At 41.7% G+C, this 19636-nt stretch overlaps 1 protein-coding gene and 1 long non-coding RNA gene across 11 annotated transcripts in view; one reads left to right on the forward strand and one right to left on the reverse strand.

Annotated features, from left to right (window-relative positions):
* Positions 1–14625, forward strand: part of LOC144576459 (zinc finger protein-like) — a 51059-nt gene extending 36434 nt beyond the window's left edge. For 5 of the 10 annotated variants that reach the window (XM_078359975.1, XM_078359980.1, XM_078359977.1 and 2 more), the window contains 2 exons: positions 10708–10827; positions 12162–14625. In XM_078359975.1, the coding sequence (XP_078216101.1) occupies positions 10708–10827; positions 12162–14047 (2006 nt within the window). In that variant the 3' untranslated portion in view covers positions 14048–14625. The remainder of the gene's footprint in view (positions 1–10707; positions 10828–12161) is intronic. The other 5 variants (XM_078359985.1, XM_078359998.1, XM_078359996.1 and 2 more) reach the window with 1 other exon arrangement.
* On the reverse strand, positions 1328–19598 carry LOC118150306 (uncharacterized). Its single transcript, XR_004738411.3, has 3 exons — positions 19066–19598; positions 8808–8874; positions 1328–8055 (listed from the first exon to the last, which is right to left on the reverse strand). It is a non-coding gene; the product is annotated as an uncharacterized LOC118150306 (long non-coding RNA).
* Between the last annotated feature and the right edge of the window lie 38 nt (positions 19599–19636).

Here is a 19636-nt window from a genome sequence, read left to right on the forward strand (position 1 = left end):
GTCTGACACATCTCACTGGGCAATTATCAAGGTGTCTGTAGGGCTTTGTTTCTTTGCGGATGCTCTTAGGGGTAAACCTTTACTTTGCTTTAGCAGTCTCTAGGCACTGTCCACACTCCGTGGCTGTCCACACTCCTTTAGCAGTCTCTAGGCACTGTCCACACTCGGTGGCTGTCCACACTCCTTTAGCAGTCTCTAGGCACTGTCCACACTCCGTGGCTGTCCACACTCCTTTAGCAGTCTCTAGGCACTGTCCACACTCCGTGGCTCTCCACACTCCTTTAGCAGTCTCTAGGCACTGTCCACACTCCGTGGCTCTCCACACTCCTTTAGCAGTCTCTAGGCACTGTCCACACTCGGTGGCTGTCCACACTCCTTTAGCAGTCTCTAGGCACTGTCCACACTCCGTGGCTGTCCACACTCCTTTAGCAGTCTCTAGGCACTGTCCACACTCCGTGGCTCTCCACACTCCTTTAGCAGTCTCTAGGCACTGTCCACACTCCGTGGCTCTTGTTTTCCTTCCTCCATCTTCTAAGGCAGTTAGTTTGCATTTCTGACCCTTCTTCCATAGTCAGGCTCACTCTGCCACTCTTCTTATGCCTCTGTTCCTGCCTTTCAGGTTCCTTGTGATTGTACTGGTTACCCCTGGATGATCCACAATGACCTTCTCACTTTCTGGTTAGCTGACTAGTGGCCTTAATTGCATCTGCAACCCGTGTCCCCCCTGCTGTATAATATAACATGGTCATAGGTCTTGGGGACTGGATGTGGGCATCTTTTATGAATCATTGTTCTGTCTACTGCTAAAGCTTCTGCCTCAGAGCCCTTACTTGCTCTTCTCTCTGATCAGAATACTCTTTTTTTCTTTTTTGACACAGAGTTTTGCTCTTGTTGCCTAGGCAGGAGTGCAATGGCGTGATCTCCACTCACTGCAACCTCCACCTCCTGGGTTCAAGCGATTCTCCTGCTTCAGTCTCCCAAAGTAGCTGGGATTACAGGCGCACACACCCCCATCCCTAGCTAATTTTTTTTTGTTTGTTTGTTTTGTATTTTTAGTAGAGACAGGGTTTCACCACGTTGACCAGGCTGGTCTTGAACTCCTGACCTCAGGTGATCCATCTGCCTCAGCCTCCCAAAGTGCTGGGATTACAAGCATGAGCCACCTTTCCCGGCCCAGAATACTCTTTCTCCTCACAACTTTCTGGCTATGTTTTTCATATAATGACTTCTTTGCTCTGTATAGACACCCAGTAGTAGGATTGCTGGATCAAATGGTAGTTATACTTCTAGTTCTTTAAGGAATTTCCACATTCTTACAGTAGACTGTACTAGTTTACATTCCCACCAGCAGTGTAGAAGTGTTCCCCCATCACTACATCCACATCAGCATCTACTATTTTTTGATTTTTTGATTATGGCCATTCTTGCAGGAGTAAGGTGGTATCACATTGTGGTTTTGATTTGCATTTCCTGATCATTAGTGATTTTGAGCTTTTTGTTTATGTGTCTGTTGGCCATCTGTATATGTTCTTTTGAGAATTCTCTATTCATGTTCTTGGCCCACTTTTTGGTGGGGTTCCTTGTTTTTTTCTTACTGATTTATTTGAGTTCATTGTAGATTCTAGTTACTAGTCCTTTATCAGATGTACAGACTGTGAAAATTTTCTCCCACTCTGTGGGTTGTCTGTTTGCTCTCCTGATTATCCTTTTGCCATGCAAAAGCTTTTTAGTTTAATTAGGTCCCAAAACTCTTTATCTTTGTTTTTATTGCATTTGCTTTTGGGTTCTTAATTATTAAATCCTTGCCTAAGCCAAGGTCTAGAAGGGTTTTTCCAATGTTAGCTTCTATAATTTTTATAGTTTCAGATCTTAGATTTGAGTCCTTAATCCATCTTGAGTTGATTTTTGCGTAAGGTGACAGATGAAGATCCAGTTTCATTATCCTACATGTGGCTAGCCAATTATCCCAGCACCATTTGTTGAAAAGGGTATCCTTTCCCCACTTTATGTTTTTGTTTGCTTTGTCCAAGATCAGTCGGCTTTAAGTATTTGGGATTATTTCTGGGTTCTCTATTCTATTCCATTGATCTATGTGCCTATTTTTATACTAGTACCACGCTGTTTTGGTGACTATGGTCTTATAGTATAGTTTGAAATCAGGTAGTGTGATGTCTCCAGATTTGTTTTTGTTTTTGCTTAGTCTTGCTTTGGTTATGCGGGCTTTTTTTGGTTCCATATGAATTTTAGATTTTTTTTTTCTAATTCCATGACGAATGATGGTGATATTTTGATAGGGATTGAATTTGGTTTTGGCAGTATGGTCATTTTCACAATATTGATTCTACCCATCTATGAGCATGGGATGTGTTTCCATATGTTTGTCTCTGTGATTTCTTTCAGTAGCGCTTTGTAGTTTTCCTTGTAGAGGTCTTTTGACTCCTTGGTTAGGCATATTCCTAAGTTGTTGTTGTTGTTGTTGCTGTTGTTTGCAGCTGTTATATTAGGAGTTGAGTTCTTGATTTGATTCTCTGCTTGGTTGCTGGTAGTGTATAGAAGAGCTACTGATTTGTGTACATTAATCTTGTATCCAGAAACTTTGCTGAATTCTTTTATCAATTCTAGAAGCTTTCTGGAGGAGTCTTTAGGGTTTTAAGGTAGACAGTCATATCATCAGCAACCAGTGACAGTTTAACTTCTTCTTTACTGATTTGAATGCCCTTTCTTTCTTTCTTTTTTTTTTCTTTAGATGGAGTCTTGCTCTGGTTGCCTAGGCTGGAGTGCAATGGCATGATTTCTACTCACTGTAAGCTCTGCCTCTTGGGTTTAAGTGATTCTCCTGCCTCAGCCTCCAAGAGCTGGGATTACAGGCATGCGCCACCATGCCCAGCTAATTTTTGTATTTTTAGTAGAGATGGGGTTTTACTATGTTGGACAGGCTGGCCTCAAACTCCTGACCTCAGGTGATCCACCTGTGTGGGCCTCCCAAAGTGCTGGGATTATAGGCATGAGCCACCGTGCCTGGCCAAAGTGGATGCCCTTTATTTCTTTCTCTTGTCTGATTGCTTTGGCTAGGACTTCCAGTACTGTGTTGAGGAGTGGTAAGAGTGGGCATCCTTGTCTTGTTCCACTTCTCAGAGGCAATGATTTCAACTTTTCCCCATTCAGTATTATGTCTGCTGTAGGTTTGTCATCGATGGCTTTCATTACATTGAGGTATGTCCCTTGTATGCTGATTTTCCTGAGAGTTTTAATCATAAAGCGATGCTGGATTTTGTCGAATGCTTTTTCTGCATCTATTGAGATGATCATGTGATTTTTATTTTTAATTCTGTTTATGTGGTGTATCACATTTATTGACTTGGGTATGTTAAACCATCCCTGCATCCCTGGCATGAAACCTACCTGATCATGATGGATTAACTTTTTGATATGTTGTTGGATTAGGTTAGCTACTATTTTGTTAAGGATCTTAGCATCTGTGATCATCAAGGATATTGGTCTTTAGTTTTCTTTTTTGGTTATGTCCTTTTCTGGTTTTGGTTTAAGGGTGATGCTGGCTTCATAGAATGATGCTGGCTTCCTTCTTTTTCTATCTTGCGAAATAGTGTCACATCTGGTAGAATTCTCCTGTGAATCTGTGTGGTCCTGGACTTTTTTTGTTTATAATTTTTAAATTCCCATTTCAATCTCGCTGCTTGTTACTGGTCTGTTCAGAGTATCTAATTCTTCCTGACTTAAGCTAGGAGCATTGCATTTTTCCAGGAATGTATCCACCTCTTCCAGCTTCTCTAGTTTATGTGTGTAAAGGTGTTTCTAGTAACCTTGAATGATCATTTGTATTCCAGTGGTATCAATTGTAATATTTGCTGTTTCATTTCTTAATGAGGTTATTTGATTATCTTGCTTCTTTTCTTGGTTAATATTGCTAATGGCCTATCAATTTTATTTATCTTTTCAAATAACCAGCTTTTTGTTTCATTTATCTTTTTTATTTTTTTATTTTATTTTTTATTTTTGAGATGGAGTTTCGCTGTTGTTACCCAGACTGGAGTGCAATGGCATGATCTTGGCTCACCGCAACCTCCGCCGTCTGGGTTCAAGCAATTCTTCTGCCTCAGCCTCCCGAGTAGCTGGGACCACAGGCGCGCGCCACCATGCCCAGCTAATTTTTGTATTTTTAGTAGAGATGTGGTTTCACCTTGTTGACCAGGATGGTCTCGATCTCTTGACCTCGTGATCCACCTGCCTCGGCCTCCCAAAGTGCTGGGATTATAGGCGTGAGCCACCGTGCCCGGCCTATCTTTTTTATTTTTATTTTTTGTTGTCGTTGTTTCCATTTCATTTAGTCCTGCTCTGATCTTGGTTCTTTCCTTTCTTCTGCTGGGTTTGGGTTTGGTTTGTTCTTGTTTCTCTAGTTCCTTGAGGTGTGATCTTAGAATGGAAGTGTGTGCTCTTTCAGTCTTTTTGTTGTGGGCATTTAGGGCTATGAACTTTCCTCTCACACCACCTTAGCTGTATCCCAGAGATTTTGATAGGTTGTGTCATTATTGTTGTTCAGTTTGAATAATTTTTTAATTTCCATCTTGATTTCGTTTTTTATCCAATGCTCATTCAGGAGCAGGTTATTTAATTTCCATGTATTTGCAGGGTTTTGAAGGTTCCTTTTGGAATTGATTTCCAGTTTTATTCCACTGTGGTCTGAGAGAGGGCTTGATATTTCAATTTTCTTAAATTAATTGAGGCTCATTTTATGGCCGATCATATGGTCTGTCTTGGAGAAAGTTCCATGTGCTGTTGAATAGAATGTGTATTCTGCGGTTGTTGGATGAAATGTTCTGTATATATCTGTTAGATCCATTTGTTTTAAGATATGGTTTAAATCCCTTGTTTCTTTCTTTCTTTTTTTTAATTATTGCATTTTAGATTTTGGGGTTCATGTGAAGAACATGCAAGATTGTTGCATAGGTACACACATGGCAGTGTGATTTTCTGCCTTCCTCCCCATCACCTATATCTGGCATTTCTCCCCTAAATCCCTTGTTTCTTTATTGACTTTCTGTCTTAATGACCTGTCTAGTGCTATCAGTGGAGGATTGACGTCCCCCACTATTATTGTGTTGCTGTCTACCACATCTCTTAGGTCTGTTAATAACTGTTTTATAAATTTGGGAGCTCCAGTGTTAGGTGCATGTATGCTTAGGATTGTGATGTTTTCCAGTTGGACAAGCCCTTTTACCAGTATATAATATCCTTCTTTGTCTCTTTTAAGTGCTGTTCCTTTAAAGTTTGTTATAAAGAGCTACCCCTGCTTGCTTTTGGTGTCCATTTGCATGAAATGCCTTTTCCATCCTTTTACTTTAAGTTTATATGAGTCCTGTATGTTAGGTGAGTCTCCCAAAGGCAGCAGATGGTTGGTTGGTGAGCTCTTATCCATTCTGCAGTTCTGCATCTTTTAAGTGGATCATTTAGACCATTTACATTCAATGTTAGTATTGACATGTGAGGTACGGTTGCATTCATCCTGCTATTTATTGCCTGTCTACTTTGGTGTTTTTGTTTTTGCTTTTTAATATGTATTTTTGTTTTATAGGTCCTGTGTGATTTATTCTTTAAAGAAGTTCTGTTTTGATGTGTTTCCAGGATTTGTTTTAAGATTTAGAGCTCCTTTTAGCAGTTCCTGTAGTGGTGGCTTGGTAGTAGCAAATCTCTCAGCATTTGTCTGAAAAAGACGCTATCTTTCCTTCATATATGATGCTTAGTTTTGCTGGTTACAAAATTCCTGCCTGATAATTGTTTTGTTTGAGAAGGCTGATGATAGGGCTCTAATCCCTTCTAGTGTGTATGGTTTCTATTGAGAAATCTGCTATTAATCTGATAGATTTTCCTTTATAGGTTACTTGGAGCTTCTGTCTTACAGCTCTTAAGATTCTTTCCTTCATCTTAACTTTGGATAATTTGATGACAATGTGTGTAGGCAACGATCTTTTTGCAATGAATTTCCCAGGTGTTCTTGGTGCTTGTTATATTTGGATGTCTAGGTCTCTAGCAAGGCTGGGGAAGTTTTCCTCGATTATTTTCCCAAATATGTTTTCCAAGCTTTTAGAATTCTCTTCTTCCTCAGGAACACTAATTGTTCTTATGTTTAGTCATTTAACGTACTCCCAGACTCCTTGGAGGTTTTGTTCATATTTTCCTATTATTTTTTCTTTGTCTTTGTTGGATTGGGTTAATTTAAAGAACTTGTCTTCAGGCCCTGAACTTCTTTCTTCTACTTGTTCAATTCTATTGCCGAGACTTTCTAGAGCATTTTGCATTTCTATAGTTGTGTCCAATGTTTTCTGAATTTTTTTTATTGTTTTTTCTTTAGGCTATCTATTTTCTTGAATATTTCTCCCTTCACTTATTTTATCCTTTTTTTTTTTTTTTTTTTTTTTTTTCCTTGCACTAGGCTTCATCTTTCTCTGATGCCTCCTTGATTAGCTTAATAACTAACCTCCTGAATTTTTGTTCAGGTAAATCAGGGATTTCTTCTTGGTTTGGATCCATTGCTGGTAAACTCGTGTGATTTTTTGGTGGATGTTAAAGTGCCTTGTTTTGTCATATTACAGGAGTTGGTTTTCTGGTTCCTTCTCATTTGAGTAGGCTCTGTCAGAGAAAAGGTCTAGGGCTGAAGGCTGTTGTTAAGATTCTTCTGTTCCACGTGATGTTCCCTTGATGTAGTACTCTTCCCCTTTTCCTATGGATGTATTGTCCAAACTGCAGTGATTGTTTTCTCTCTTTTGGGTCTAGCCACCCAGCAAGTCCACCTGGCTCTGGACTGGTACTGGGGGCTGTCTGCGTAGAGTCCTGTAATGTGAACTGTCTGTGGGTCTCTCAGCCTGTTCCAGGGGAGGTGGCCAGGTTAGGGGAGTGGTGTGCAATGGACTTGGTGAGGTTTCTTAGCTTTGGTGGTTTAATGCTCTATTTTTCTGCTGGTTGGCCTCCTGCCAGGAGGTGTCACTTTCCGGAAAGCATCAGCTATCATAGTATGGAGAGCATCAGCAGTGGGTAAGGCCCTAGAACTCCCAAGATTATATGCCCTTTGTCTTCAGCTACCAGGGTGGATAGGGAAGGACCTAATTAGGTTGGGAGAGGGCTAGGCATATCTGAGCTCAAACTCTCCTTGGGTGGGTCTTGCTGCAGCTGCTGTTGGGGAGGTAGGTGAGGTTCCCAGGTCACTAGAGTTGTGTACCTAGGAGGATTATGGCTGCTTCTGCTGAGTCATGCAGGTTGTCAGGGAAGTAGGGGAAAGCTGGCAGTCACAGGCCTCACCCAGCTCCCATGCAAACCAAAGGGCTGGTCACACTCACACCACGCTCCCGCCAATAGCCTCGAGTCTGTTTCCAGGCGGTGAGCAAGCTGGGCTTGAGAACCTGCCCCAAGCTACTCACCTCTCAGCTGCAAAAGAAAAGGGCTTGGTTCTTCCCCTGCCTATGGAGTCTGCACATTGGATTCTGGCCGGGAGGCTTCTTGCCCCATTCAAATTGTTACAGAGTTCATCTGGATACTTCTTTCTCCCTGTGGAATTCCCCATGCCCTGCTCTGCTGGCCACCCTCCTGATATATCCCTGTGGTGCCAGGCAAGAATGACCTGCTTTGGGACCCAACAAGGTCTCAATGCCTTTCTCCTGCTTCATCTACCCCTGTATCTTGCTCAGCTCTCTAAATTGACTAAAACTCCAGCTAAGGTCAGAAACTAATGCCACAAAAAGACCTTCAGTTTCTCCAGTGAGGTTATGTGTTCAGGACAAGAGGCTCTTTCTCACTTCCACAGTTGGGACATTCACAGTATTTGGGGTGTCTCCAGGGTCCTGCAGGAGCAGTCTGCTTCCTTCAGAGGGTCTGTGTGACCTCTTAGGATTGCTGGTTTGTTCTTGCAGTCAATCTAGAGGTAAAATTCACAATGGGAGCCTCTGTACGCTATTCTGTCCATATGAGTCGGTACTGCAGTCTAGTCCTGCCTTCCGTCTGCCATGATGATCTTGTCTTGGAGCTTTTTGTAGGGAGCATATTCATCTGTGGAAAGAAACCTTTTTTTATCTTTTTCTTTTGAGACAGAGTCATGCTCTGTCACACAGTCTAGAGTGCAATGGCACCATCTCTGCTCATTGCAGCCTCTGTGTCCCAGGTTCAAGCAATTCTCCTGCCTCAGCCTCCTGAGTAGCTGGAATTACATGTGTGTGCCACTATGCCTAGCTAATTTTTTTGTTTAGTAGAGACAGAGTTTCACCATGTTGGCCAGGTTATTCTCAAATTCCTGACCTCAGGCGATCCATCTGCCTCAGCCTCCCAAAGTGCTGGGATTACAGGCGTGAGCCACCATGCCTGGCCGAAAAAACCCTTTTCAGGCCAGGCGCGGTGGCTCACGCCTGTAATCCCAGCACTTTGGGAGGCTGAGGCAGGTGGATCGCGAGGTCAAGGGATCGAGACCATCCTGGTCAACAAGGTGAAACCCCGTCTCTACTAAAAATACAAAAATTAGCTGGGCATGGTGGCGCGTGCCTGTAGTCCCAGCTACTCGGGAGGCTGAGGCAGGAGAATTGCTTGAACCCAGGAGGCGGAGGTTGTGAGCTGAGATCTCGCCATTGCACTCCAGCCTGGCTAACAAGAGGGAAACTCCGTCTCAAAAAAAAAAAAAAGCCCTTTTCAAATGAGGATTCTGATGTCTAATTCTGAAACAGCTCTTGTATACGAGGGGAAAAATTTCAATTTCCTGATGTCTCAGATGATAACCAGCTTTCCAGCTACCCTTCCTTTGAGAGACTTACTCATCTGCAGCCAGTTGACCTCTTCCCGTCTCCGCACATCACCACCCCAGGTTTCTCTGTCCTTCTCCTAGAGTGAAAAGAATGTGGATAAGGGTGACATAAGTCACACACCCAAATGTTGCCTATATTTCTAGTCATCTTTGTTTAATAATGTGATATAGATTTCTGCATCTTTATTTTTTACAAATGTAATCGTTAAACATGTTAAAGAATATAGATTTCATACAATTTTCCTTTTCTTTGTATGGAGACATAGTGCTGTATTTTGTACTGGTGAACTTTATATCCTTGAAAGAATCAGGAAACTGCCCTCTCAAAATATAAACATCCTGAAAGAGACTCCCCCTTCTTCTCAAAAATCTCTTATCAGGGATTTATTTATTTATTTATTTATTAGTATAGCTGTGTACTAATGTGCAGCACTAGGTATATACTAATTTACTAATGTTTCCTAAGATTCAGCTATTGAAAATTAACTTTCCATTTGATTGATTTAGTTAATTCAGAATGTGGTAATATCTTGACCAAGATTTTCCATGTTTTATGAGCATAAGCCATAGTACGAAATATATTTCACCATATCCAGTATGAAAATTTTTTGTGCCTGTAGATGTGTATGAGTACCTTTAGCAGACATTTCATATAATGCCACCTTGCCTGTTTGTCACAATGTTGTTATAATTTCTATTCTGGTTTTTCTAAATGCTTTTTAGAAGGTTTTGGATTTATTTTAAAGTTCACTAAGAGTCTGTAGTGTTTATTTTGGAAAATGGGTATAAGCTGGGAGTGGTGGCTCACACCTGTAATCCTAGCACTTTGGGAGGCCGAGACAGGTGGATCACGAAGTCAGTAGATCAAGACTATCCTGGGTAACACAGTGAAACCACATCTCTTCTGAAAATACAAAAAGTTAGCCAGCTGTGGTGGCACACACCTGTAGTCCCAGCTACTTGGGAGGCTGAGGTGTGAGAATCACTTGAACCAGGGAGGCGGAGGTGGCAGTGAGCCAAGATCGCACCACTGTACTCCAGCGTGGGTGACAGAGCTGGACTCTGTCTAAAAAAAAAAAAACAGAAAGAAAGAAAATAGACATGAAGGTCTATTTCTTTACATAATCTTTTTTCTGCCATCTGTTTTCTTTCTTTATTTCTTTTTTCTTTTTTGAAATGGAGTCTCGCTCTTGTTGCCCAGACTGGAGTGCAATGGCATGATCTCTGTTCATCACAACCTCCACCTCCTGAGTTCAAGCAATTCTCCTGCCTCAGCCTCCTGAGTAGCTGGGATTACAGGCCACCATGCCCAGCTAATTTTGTATTTTCAGTAGGGATGGGATTTCTCCATGTTAGTCAGGCTGGTCTCAAACTCCCGACCTCAGGTGATCCGCCTGCCTCAGCCTCCCAAAGTGCTGGGATTACAGGTGTGAGCCACCGCATCCAGCTCTGCCGTCTGTTTTCAGTGAGACATTCCAATAACTTCACATGGAACCAACCAGGGCATGACCCATTAGTTCTTTTCATTCCAGGTGATCTTACCAACTTTCACTGTCGCATCAGGGGCATCTCCCTTTGTGTATTTCTGTTGGGTCCAGCCTTTCAGATTCCCATAAAAACCGAAGGTTTCTGATACTTTTCTATTTCAGATAACCAAGTTATTGTTCATATCAGCCCAGCAAAATTAGATGAACTATACATGTTCTGTAAAAATTATTGTGCAGGAATACTCTGAATATATAGACATAAATACTCCTAGGTATTTGATATTTAGTATTGTGAAGAGCTTAACCAACTACAAAGTTAAAAGTGACAGCTCACTAAAGATTGCTGTCACTTCATGCCAATGACAAATTCAGTGGTTTCCTCAAATTGCCTTCATGTTACATATTCTTTTTTTTTTTTTTTAGACGGAGTTTCACTCTTGTTACCCAGCCTGGAGTGCAATGGCGTGATCTCGGCTCACCGCAACCTCCGCCTCCTGGGTTCAAGCAATCCTGCCTCAGCCTCCCGAGTAGCTGGGATTACAGGCACGTGCCACCATGCCCAGCTAATTTTTGTATTTTTAGTAGAGACGGGGTTTCACCATGTTGACCAGGATGGTCTCGATCTCTTGACCTTGTGATCCACCCGCCTCGGCCTCCCAAAGTGCTGGGATTATAGGTGTGAGCCACCACGCCCGGCCCATTTTCCATATTCTTAAAGCTATGCATTTTTAGAGGGGAAAAATACAGATTACAATTACGAGAAAAATCAAGTAAGACAGAGTTCAGGGAAGTATCAATGAGAACTTTTTATTGTACTCTCCCTGTGGAATCAAGATGCATTATATCCCCAAGATTAAGGTGTGAGGTTAGACAGGAGGAAAGCCTATCAGGGAAGCTTTCCTGACCCCTGGTATTCAGAGTGATTGTTGTTTGTTAATTACATAGCCAATATTGGTTGATTGCTTTCCCATAAAAGTAGTCTCAGTCTCCTGATTGACTGATTCCACATGACCTCACCATAAATCACACTGTTGGTCTTTCTCACATAGTGAGCACCACATTCTCCTCATAGGTGGGGCCACCCATAATTCTAAATCAGATTATTACACTGTCTAGAGTGACCGACTAGACCTACTACCTCGGGGCAAACAAAGATACTCTCCTCAGGCATGACATTTTAAGAATCTAGAGATTGCCTCTCGGATGCTGAGGACATCACCCAGGCTTCTTTGTGAGTTAGGATAATTTCTTTAATTCATAAGGATATATGATACAAACTAAAACATACAAAGTTTTGATGATGTTATAGCTTCTCCTTAAAGTTCACATTTGATTCATATTTCACTGTGTACATAATTTACCATGCAAGGTTTTATTTCTACCAGGTATTTCACAGATGACACTTGGTGTGGTTCTGAATTAGTCTCATGCAAACCAGAGTCCATAGTGTACTTGGAAAACACATTGGCTAGGCACAGTGGCTCAAGCCTATAATCCCAGCACTTTGGGAGGTCAAGATGGGAGTATCACTTGTGGCCAGGAGTTCAAGACCAGCTTGGGCAACATAGCAAGACCCCATCCCTACAAAAAAATGTAAAAATTAGCTAGTCATGATGGCATGTGCCTGTAGTCCTAGCTACTCAGGAGGCCGAGGTGGGAGGATCACTTCAGCCCAGGAGGTCAATGCTACAGTGAGCCATTATCGTGTCCCTGCACTCCAGCCTGGGTGACAGAGGGAGACACTCTCTTTTAAAAAAATACAATCTGAACATTCCCTGTATTTATTAAAATTTCAGGCCGTGTTCTAAGTATGAAATCTTGATAACACTGAATAAAGGCTTTACTTATCCATATCTCTTAATTCTGTGTTGTTATAGGAGGCAAGATCCAAACTGAGATGGAAACTGTTCCAGAACAAGGGACACATGAAGGGTTGTTTAGCCATCAAACCTGGGAACAAATTTCAAGTGGCTTAACCAGATTTCAAGACTCCATGGTAAACAGCTCTCAGTTCCCCAAACAAGATGATATGCCCTGCCAGGTTAATGCCAGACTATCTATAATTCACAAAGGAAAGAAACCTTCTGAGGGTGGGAAGTGTAAAAAATCCTTTAGTGATGTCACCATCCTTGATCTTCATCAACAATTGCAGTCAAGAGAGAAGTCTCATACATGTGATGAATGTGGAAAGAGTTTCTGTTACAGCTCAGCTCTTCGCATCCATCAGAGAGTTCACATGGGGGAGAAACTCTTTAATTGTGATGTGTGTGGTAAGGAATTCAATCAGAGCTCACATCTGCAAATTCATCAGAGAATCCACACTGGAGAGAAACCATTCAGATGTGAGCAGTGTGGGAAAGGCTTTAGTCGTAGATCAGGACTTTATGTTCATCGTAAATTACACACAGGAGAGAAACCTCATATTTGTGAGGAATGTGGGAAGGCCTTCATTCATGATTCCCAGCTTCAAGAACATCAGAGAATCCATACTGGGGAGAAGCCATTCAAATGTGATATATGTGATAAGAGCTTCCGTAGTAGAGCAAATCTTAATAGGCACTCCATGGTCCACATGCGAGAGAAACCATTCATATGTGATACATGTGGTAAGGGCTTTGGTTTGAAATCAGTACTTAATAGTCATCGCATGATTCACACAGGAGAGAAACGGTACAAATGTGAGGAATGTGGAAAACGCTTCATTTATAGGCAAGATCTTTATAAGCATCAGATAGACCACACAGGGGAGAAGCCATATAATTGTAAAGAGTGTGGAAAGAGCTTCAGATGGGCCTCAGGTCTTTCAAGACATGTGCGAGTCCACAGTGGAGAGACACCATTCAAATGTGAAGAATGTGGGAAGGGATTTTATACAAATTCACAGCGTTATTCTCACCAGAGAGCCCACAGTGGAGAAAAGCCATATAGATGTGAGGAGTGTGGGAAGGGCTACAAAAGGAGATTGGATCTTGACTTTCATCAGAGGGTCCACAGAGGAGAGAAACCCTACAATTGTAAGGAATGTGGGAAGAGCTTTGGCTGGGCCTCATGTCTTTTGAATCATCAGAGAATCCACAGTGGAGAAAAACCATTCAAGTGTGAAGAGTGTGGGAAAAGATTTACTCAGAATTCACAACTTTATACCCATCGTAGAGTCCATAGTGGAGAAAAACCATTCAAATGTGAAGAGTGTGGGAAAAGATTTACTCAGAATTCACAACTTTATTCTCATCGCAGAGTCCACACTGGAGTAAAGCCATACAAATGTGAGGAGTGTGGGAAGGGCTACATTAGTAAGTTTAATCTTGACATGCACCAGAGAGTCCACACGGGAGAGAGACCTTATAATTGTAAAGAATGTGGGAAGAGCTTCAGCCGGGCCTCAAGTATTTTGAATCATAAGAGACTCCACGATGATGAAAAGCCATTCAAATGTGAAGAGTATGGGAAGAGATTTACTGAGAATTCACAGCTTCATTCCCATCAGAGTGTTCACACTGGGGAAAAACCATACAAGTGTGAGAAGTGTGGAAAGAGCTTCAGATGGGCCTCAACTCATCTAACCCATCAGAGACTCCACAGTAGAGAAAAACCACTTCAGTGTGAGGACTGTGGGAAGAGCATTGTGCACAGTTCATGCCTTAAAGACCAACAAAGAGACCAAAGTGGAGAGAAACCATCTAAATGTGAGGACTGTGGGAAGCGCTACAAGAGGCGTCTGAATCTTGATATGCTTTTGTCATTATTTTTAAATGACACATAATTATTATACTTGTTTATGAGGTACAGTGTGATAGTTAATACAAATATATAATGTATAATGATCAAATTAGTATAATTAACATACTCACCTCAAACATTTATCATTGTGTTCGGAATCCTTAAAATTCACTATTCTAGCTATCTGAAAATGATAAGTTGTTAATTACAGTCACCCTGCAGTGGTGTAAAATACTAGAACTTACCTCCTACCTGCATTTCTACATTGATTAACCAACCTTTGGCTACCACCCTCCCTCCTCACCTCTAAGAACTACTACTATTCTACTCTCTACTTCCATGAAATTAACTTTTTGAGCTTCCACATATGCATGAGAACATGTGGTATTTACCTTTCTGTGCCTGGCATATATCACTTAATATAATGCCCTGTAAGGTTCATTCACTTGGCTGTGACAGAATTTTGTCATTTTTCATGGCTAAGTAATACTCTGATGTGTATATTTGCCACATTTTCTTTATTCATTCATCCAGTGGACGCGTAGGTTAATTACATATCTTGGCCTATTTCTTGGCTATCGTGAGTAGTGCTACAATAAACATGGGAGGTAGACTCTTTAACATACTGATTCCCTTTTCTTTGGATATGTACCAATTATCTTATAATAATATGACATGACTCAAAATTAAGGAATAGGATTGTGGAAATTGGTTTTCAAAACAAAAAAATTATCCAGTTTGAATATAGAGAAAAATTGGTGAGTGTCTTCAGCTGCCCTCATACATAATGCATGTGAGCTTGCTTTAAGTGTAAGTCAAGGAGTGGAAAAATCCTGGAGAGAGAAAAAAGGGGTATACATGTGTATGTAAAAAAATCAATAAAGATTCTTTTTTTTTTTTTGAGACAGAGTTTCACTCGTTACCCAGGCTGGAGTGCAATGGCGTGATCTCGGCTCACCACAATCTCCACCTCCTGGGTTCAGGCAATTCTCCTGCCTCAGCCTCCTGAGTAGCTGGGATTACAGGTACACGCCACCATGCCCAGCTAATTTTTGTATTTTTAGTAGAGGCGGGGTTTCACCATGTTGACCAGGATGGTCTCGATCTCTTGACCTCGTGATCCACCCACCTCGGCCTCCCAAAGTGTTGGGATTACAGGCTTTAGCCACCGCGCCCGGCCAATAAAGATTCTTTTAAGAAAAGGTGTATATGGGTAGGGAAAAATAGCATGACAGCAGTCGGGCCTCTAACAGTGTGGAACCAGTTAGGACAAAGCAGGTTTGAGTGCCATTCCATTCATAGACACCAAGGTGATATTTTGAGTACATTAGGTTAAAATGCTTTCTTCAGTAAAATGGCTACTAGAGATAGATTTGATTTTTATACTTAATGTTCTAGACTGTATCTTTCCAGGATGCTAGATACTTTATGAAGATCCATACTTTCTCAATTTGCATAGTGGGTTGGAGGTCCCTAAGACAATCTCTTCAGGTTCTGTGATTTGCTAAGAGGACTCAGAATATAGGCCGGCACGGTGGCTCACACCTGTAATCCCAGCACTTTGGGAGGCCGAGGCGGCTGGATCACGAGGTCAAGAGATAGAGACCATCCTGGTCAACATGGTGAAACCCCGTCTCTACTAAAAATACAAAAATTAGCTGGGCATGGTGGCGCGTGCCTGTAATCCCAGCTACTCGGGAGGCTGAGGCACGAGAATTGCCTGAACCCAGGAGGTGGAGGTTGCGGTGAGCCGAGATCGCACCATTGCACTCCAGCCTGGGTAACAAGAGCGAAACTCCATCTCAAAAAAGAAAAAAAGAATATAGTTGTACTTGGTCAAAATGGTGAAACCCCGTCTCTACTAAAAAAACAAAAAAAATTAGCTGGGCATGGTGGCGTGTGCCTGTAATCCCAGCTACTCAGGAGGCTGAGGCAGGAGTATTGCCTGAACCCAGGAAGCGGAGGTTGCCGTGAGCCAAGATTGCGCCATTGCACTCCAGCCTGGGCAACAAGAGCGAAACTGTTTCAAAAAAAAAAAAAAAAAGAATAGTTGTAATCATGACTATTTTATAGTGACGGGATACAAATAGTAAAGGGAAAAGGTTCTTAGACAATATCTGGAGGGAATCAGATACAAATTTGTAAAGATCCTTTGTGCATGGAGTAACAGGTCTCATTTCCTCCAGTATTGAATTGTGATAGTACTTGTGAAATGTCTACAATGGATGTTTATTATCAACCCATACTTAAGGTTCTTATTGGGACTGATCATGTAGGTACCATCCCTCTGGTACAGATCAAGATTCTAGACTCCAAGAAGGGGAGCAAGCGTTCAAAATAACTTGAACCGTGCCTACCAGTTATGGAATGGTGACAACCCTCTCAAACCTCATGTTTCCTAACACCAGCTAAAAGCCAGTCTTGTAAGCAGTCCTTTCCAGAATTTGCAGTCTCAGGCCTGTTATATTAACTTTTTGTGCACATAGTATTAGAAAACTATGGCCTGCAGTCTTTTTTTTCTTTCTTCCTTTTTTTTTGAGATGGAGTTTCGCTCTTGTTACCCAGGCTGGAGTGCAATGGCGCGATCTCAGCTCACCGCAACCTCTGCCTCCTGGGTTCAGGCAATTCTCCTGCCTCAGCCTCCTGAATAGCTGGGATTACAGGCACGCGCCACCAGTCCAGCTAATTTTTTGTATTTTTAGTAGAGACGGGGTTTCACCATGTTGAGCAGGATGGTCTCGATCTCTTGACCTCGTGATCCACCCGCCTCGGACACCCAAAGTGTTGGGATTACAGGCGTGAACCACCGCACCCAGCTGGCCTGCAGTCTTTTTGAGACAGAGTCTTGCTCTGTCATACAGGCTGAACCAATGTATGCTTTATAGGAGTCCTAGATGAAGGGAGAAAGGGATGGAAAGATTATTTAACTAAAGCACTAAAAACTTCTCAAATTTGAGAAACACATGGATCTGCAAATCCAAGAATCTCAATGAACTTCAAGTAGGATAAACCCAAAGAGACCCACATTGAGACACATTATAATAAAAAAGACAAAGGAACATCTTGAAAGCAGCAGCATGAAAGTGACTTGTCATGTACAAGAGATCCTCAGTAATATCAGTGGATTTCTCTGGCCAGGTGTGGTAGCTCATGCCTGTAATCCCAGCATTTTGGAAGGCCAAAGCAGGCGGATCGCTTGAGGTCAGGAGTTGGAGACCAGTCTGGCCAACATGGTGAAACCCCATCTGTCCCCCACCCTGCCTCCCACCCCTCTATCCCTGAAAATAAAATAATAATAAACATGGCAATCTTTTTCTTAGAGTATAATGCCAAGAAATAAACACAGAAAGAGTTGGAATATCTCAATTTTTCACCATTTGGTGAAAATTTTACTACTTATTTAGTAGTAACTTTTTAGGGGAAAAATAATTTTAGAGTGCAGAATTCTGGAAACACCTTAATCAACTGTTCAAGTTTAGCAGCATCAACAATGGATAAAAACGAGTATTTGGTATATCCTGAGATCATACACTAAGGACAGGAATTGATCATAATCCAGAAAGACATAATCTTGAATGTTGGAATCCCTGAAGATTAAAATGTTAAAAATATAACTCTGGACATTTTTAAAAAAATTATTTAGAAGATATTGATTTATATTTCTTCCTTCCTTTTTTACTTTTTGAGTCATAGTCTTGTTCAGTGCACCCAGCTGGAGTGCACTTCCCTTCCTTCTTCCCTCCTTCCCTTTCTTCCTTCCATTTTTATTTTTCTGAGACAGTGTCTCATTCTGTCAGCCAGGCTGAAGTGTAGTGGTGTGATCTCGGCCTCCCAGGTTTAAGGGATTCTTGTACCTCAGTCTCCTGAACAGCTGGGATTACAGGCATGCACCACCATGCCATGCCAGCTAATTTTTTGCATTTTTAGTAGAGACAGCATTTCACTGTGTTGGTCAGGCTGCCCTCAAATTCGTGGCCTCAAGTAATCCACCAGCCTTGGTCTCCCAAAGTACTGGGATTACAGGTGCTTGGCCAAGATGGATCATCTCAATAAATTTTATCATTTGAAGGGCATATTAGAGCAACAATACAGCTGTAACTAGTATGGAAATGTCAGTACATTTTCAGAGAGGGAGATGTATGGCATTGGGTGGTTAGCACAGTAACCTGTTTTTATGTGTAAACAAAATTATGGAAAGGTCTTTTTTTTTTAGTTTATAAAATAAATATAGAACATGAGACTTAGTTTTTAAAAACCAAAAATATAGATTGATAAGTGTATTAGTCCATTTCTGCATTGCTATAAAGAAATACCTGAGTATGGATAATTTATAAAGAGGTTTAACCGGCTGATGCAGCGTTCTGCAGGCTGTAGAGGAAGAACGGCAGCATCAGCTCGGCTTCTGGGGAGGCCTCACGAAACTTATAACCATGGTTGAAGGGGACCAGGGAGCCAGCACTTCCATGACCAGAGTTGGAGGAAAAGAACAAAGAGGGAGGTGCTACGCAGTTTTAAACAACCAGATCTCATAAGAACTCCATCAGGAGAACAGCACTAAGGGAATGGTGCTAAAGCATTAGAAACCTCCCCCATCATAAATGAGGGATTACATTTCAACACGAGATTTGGGTGGGACACAGATCTAAACCATATCAATAGGCTAATGTATGTTTATGGGGAGAAAAAATCTGGTTATCTTCAAGAAGGATTTTAGATGGGTTGTTTTCTGATTTTGCTTTATTCTATTATTAATTCGTATTAACTAACATAAGACAGATTCCAAATTACTAACTATAATAACGGCATTTTAACCAAAAAACATAAAGGAGGAAACTCAAATACGTTCCCTCATATATAGGATCCTTCTCAATGCTACTGCATTAAATAAATCATAGACGTTGGGTGTCTGACACCAATGCCAAACGTTTCACCAGTTATACTTGCTTGGAAATAGTGGGCAATTTACGAGTTCCCCTGAAATTTGGTGTTTTACCTCTTCGGTAGACAGAATACCATGAAAATGTAAATGAAGGAAGATAGCGACAGGGATTCCCCACTGACCCTCTCAAATGATGATTGTTTTGCCGGGCAAACCAGTGGTATCACAGCTTCCGGAGTAGGGGCCAGCACCTTCGTTCTTCATTGCCTCTCCCAAACCACTGTACTTTGCTCATTTTTTAAACTTTTAGCCTCATACTATCAGTTTATAGTAATCATTAGCCTTCTTTCAATTAACTACTGACCCCGACATTCCCTGTTTATTTCTTCAAGGTTGTATCTCCTCGTTTGTTCTCTTTCCAATAACATTCCTGTAGTCCTGGGAGGCGTTTAGACTTCAGGAATTCCTGTCTGTTCAGTATTTTCACTCAAGGACTCAAGGAGAGGGAGGAAAGACGACTTTCAGGGTCACAGTCCATATACCCTACTGGGCGCTCAGGGATATAGGATTCGTTCCCCATGGGCATTTCGGAAAGCGTAGTCAAGGAGCACCGCGGAGTATCAACGCCTTCCCCTGAACGTTGAGATTCTGGACGTTTTTCCCTCAGCATTCTGAGTGTTAGTCCAAACGCTCGGAGGAGTTTTGGTCCGTTTGCAGGCGGGTCCCGGGGATTCTGGGAAATGTAGTCCCGAC

Source organism: Callithrix jacchus, chromosome 22 (assembly GCF_049354715.1).
Source record: "Callithrix jacchus isolate 240 chromosome 22, calJac240_pri, whole genome shotgun sequence".
Lineage (NCBI taxonomy): Eukaryota > Metazoa > Chordata > Mammalia > Primates > Cebidae > Callithrix > Callithrix jacchus.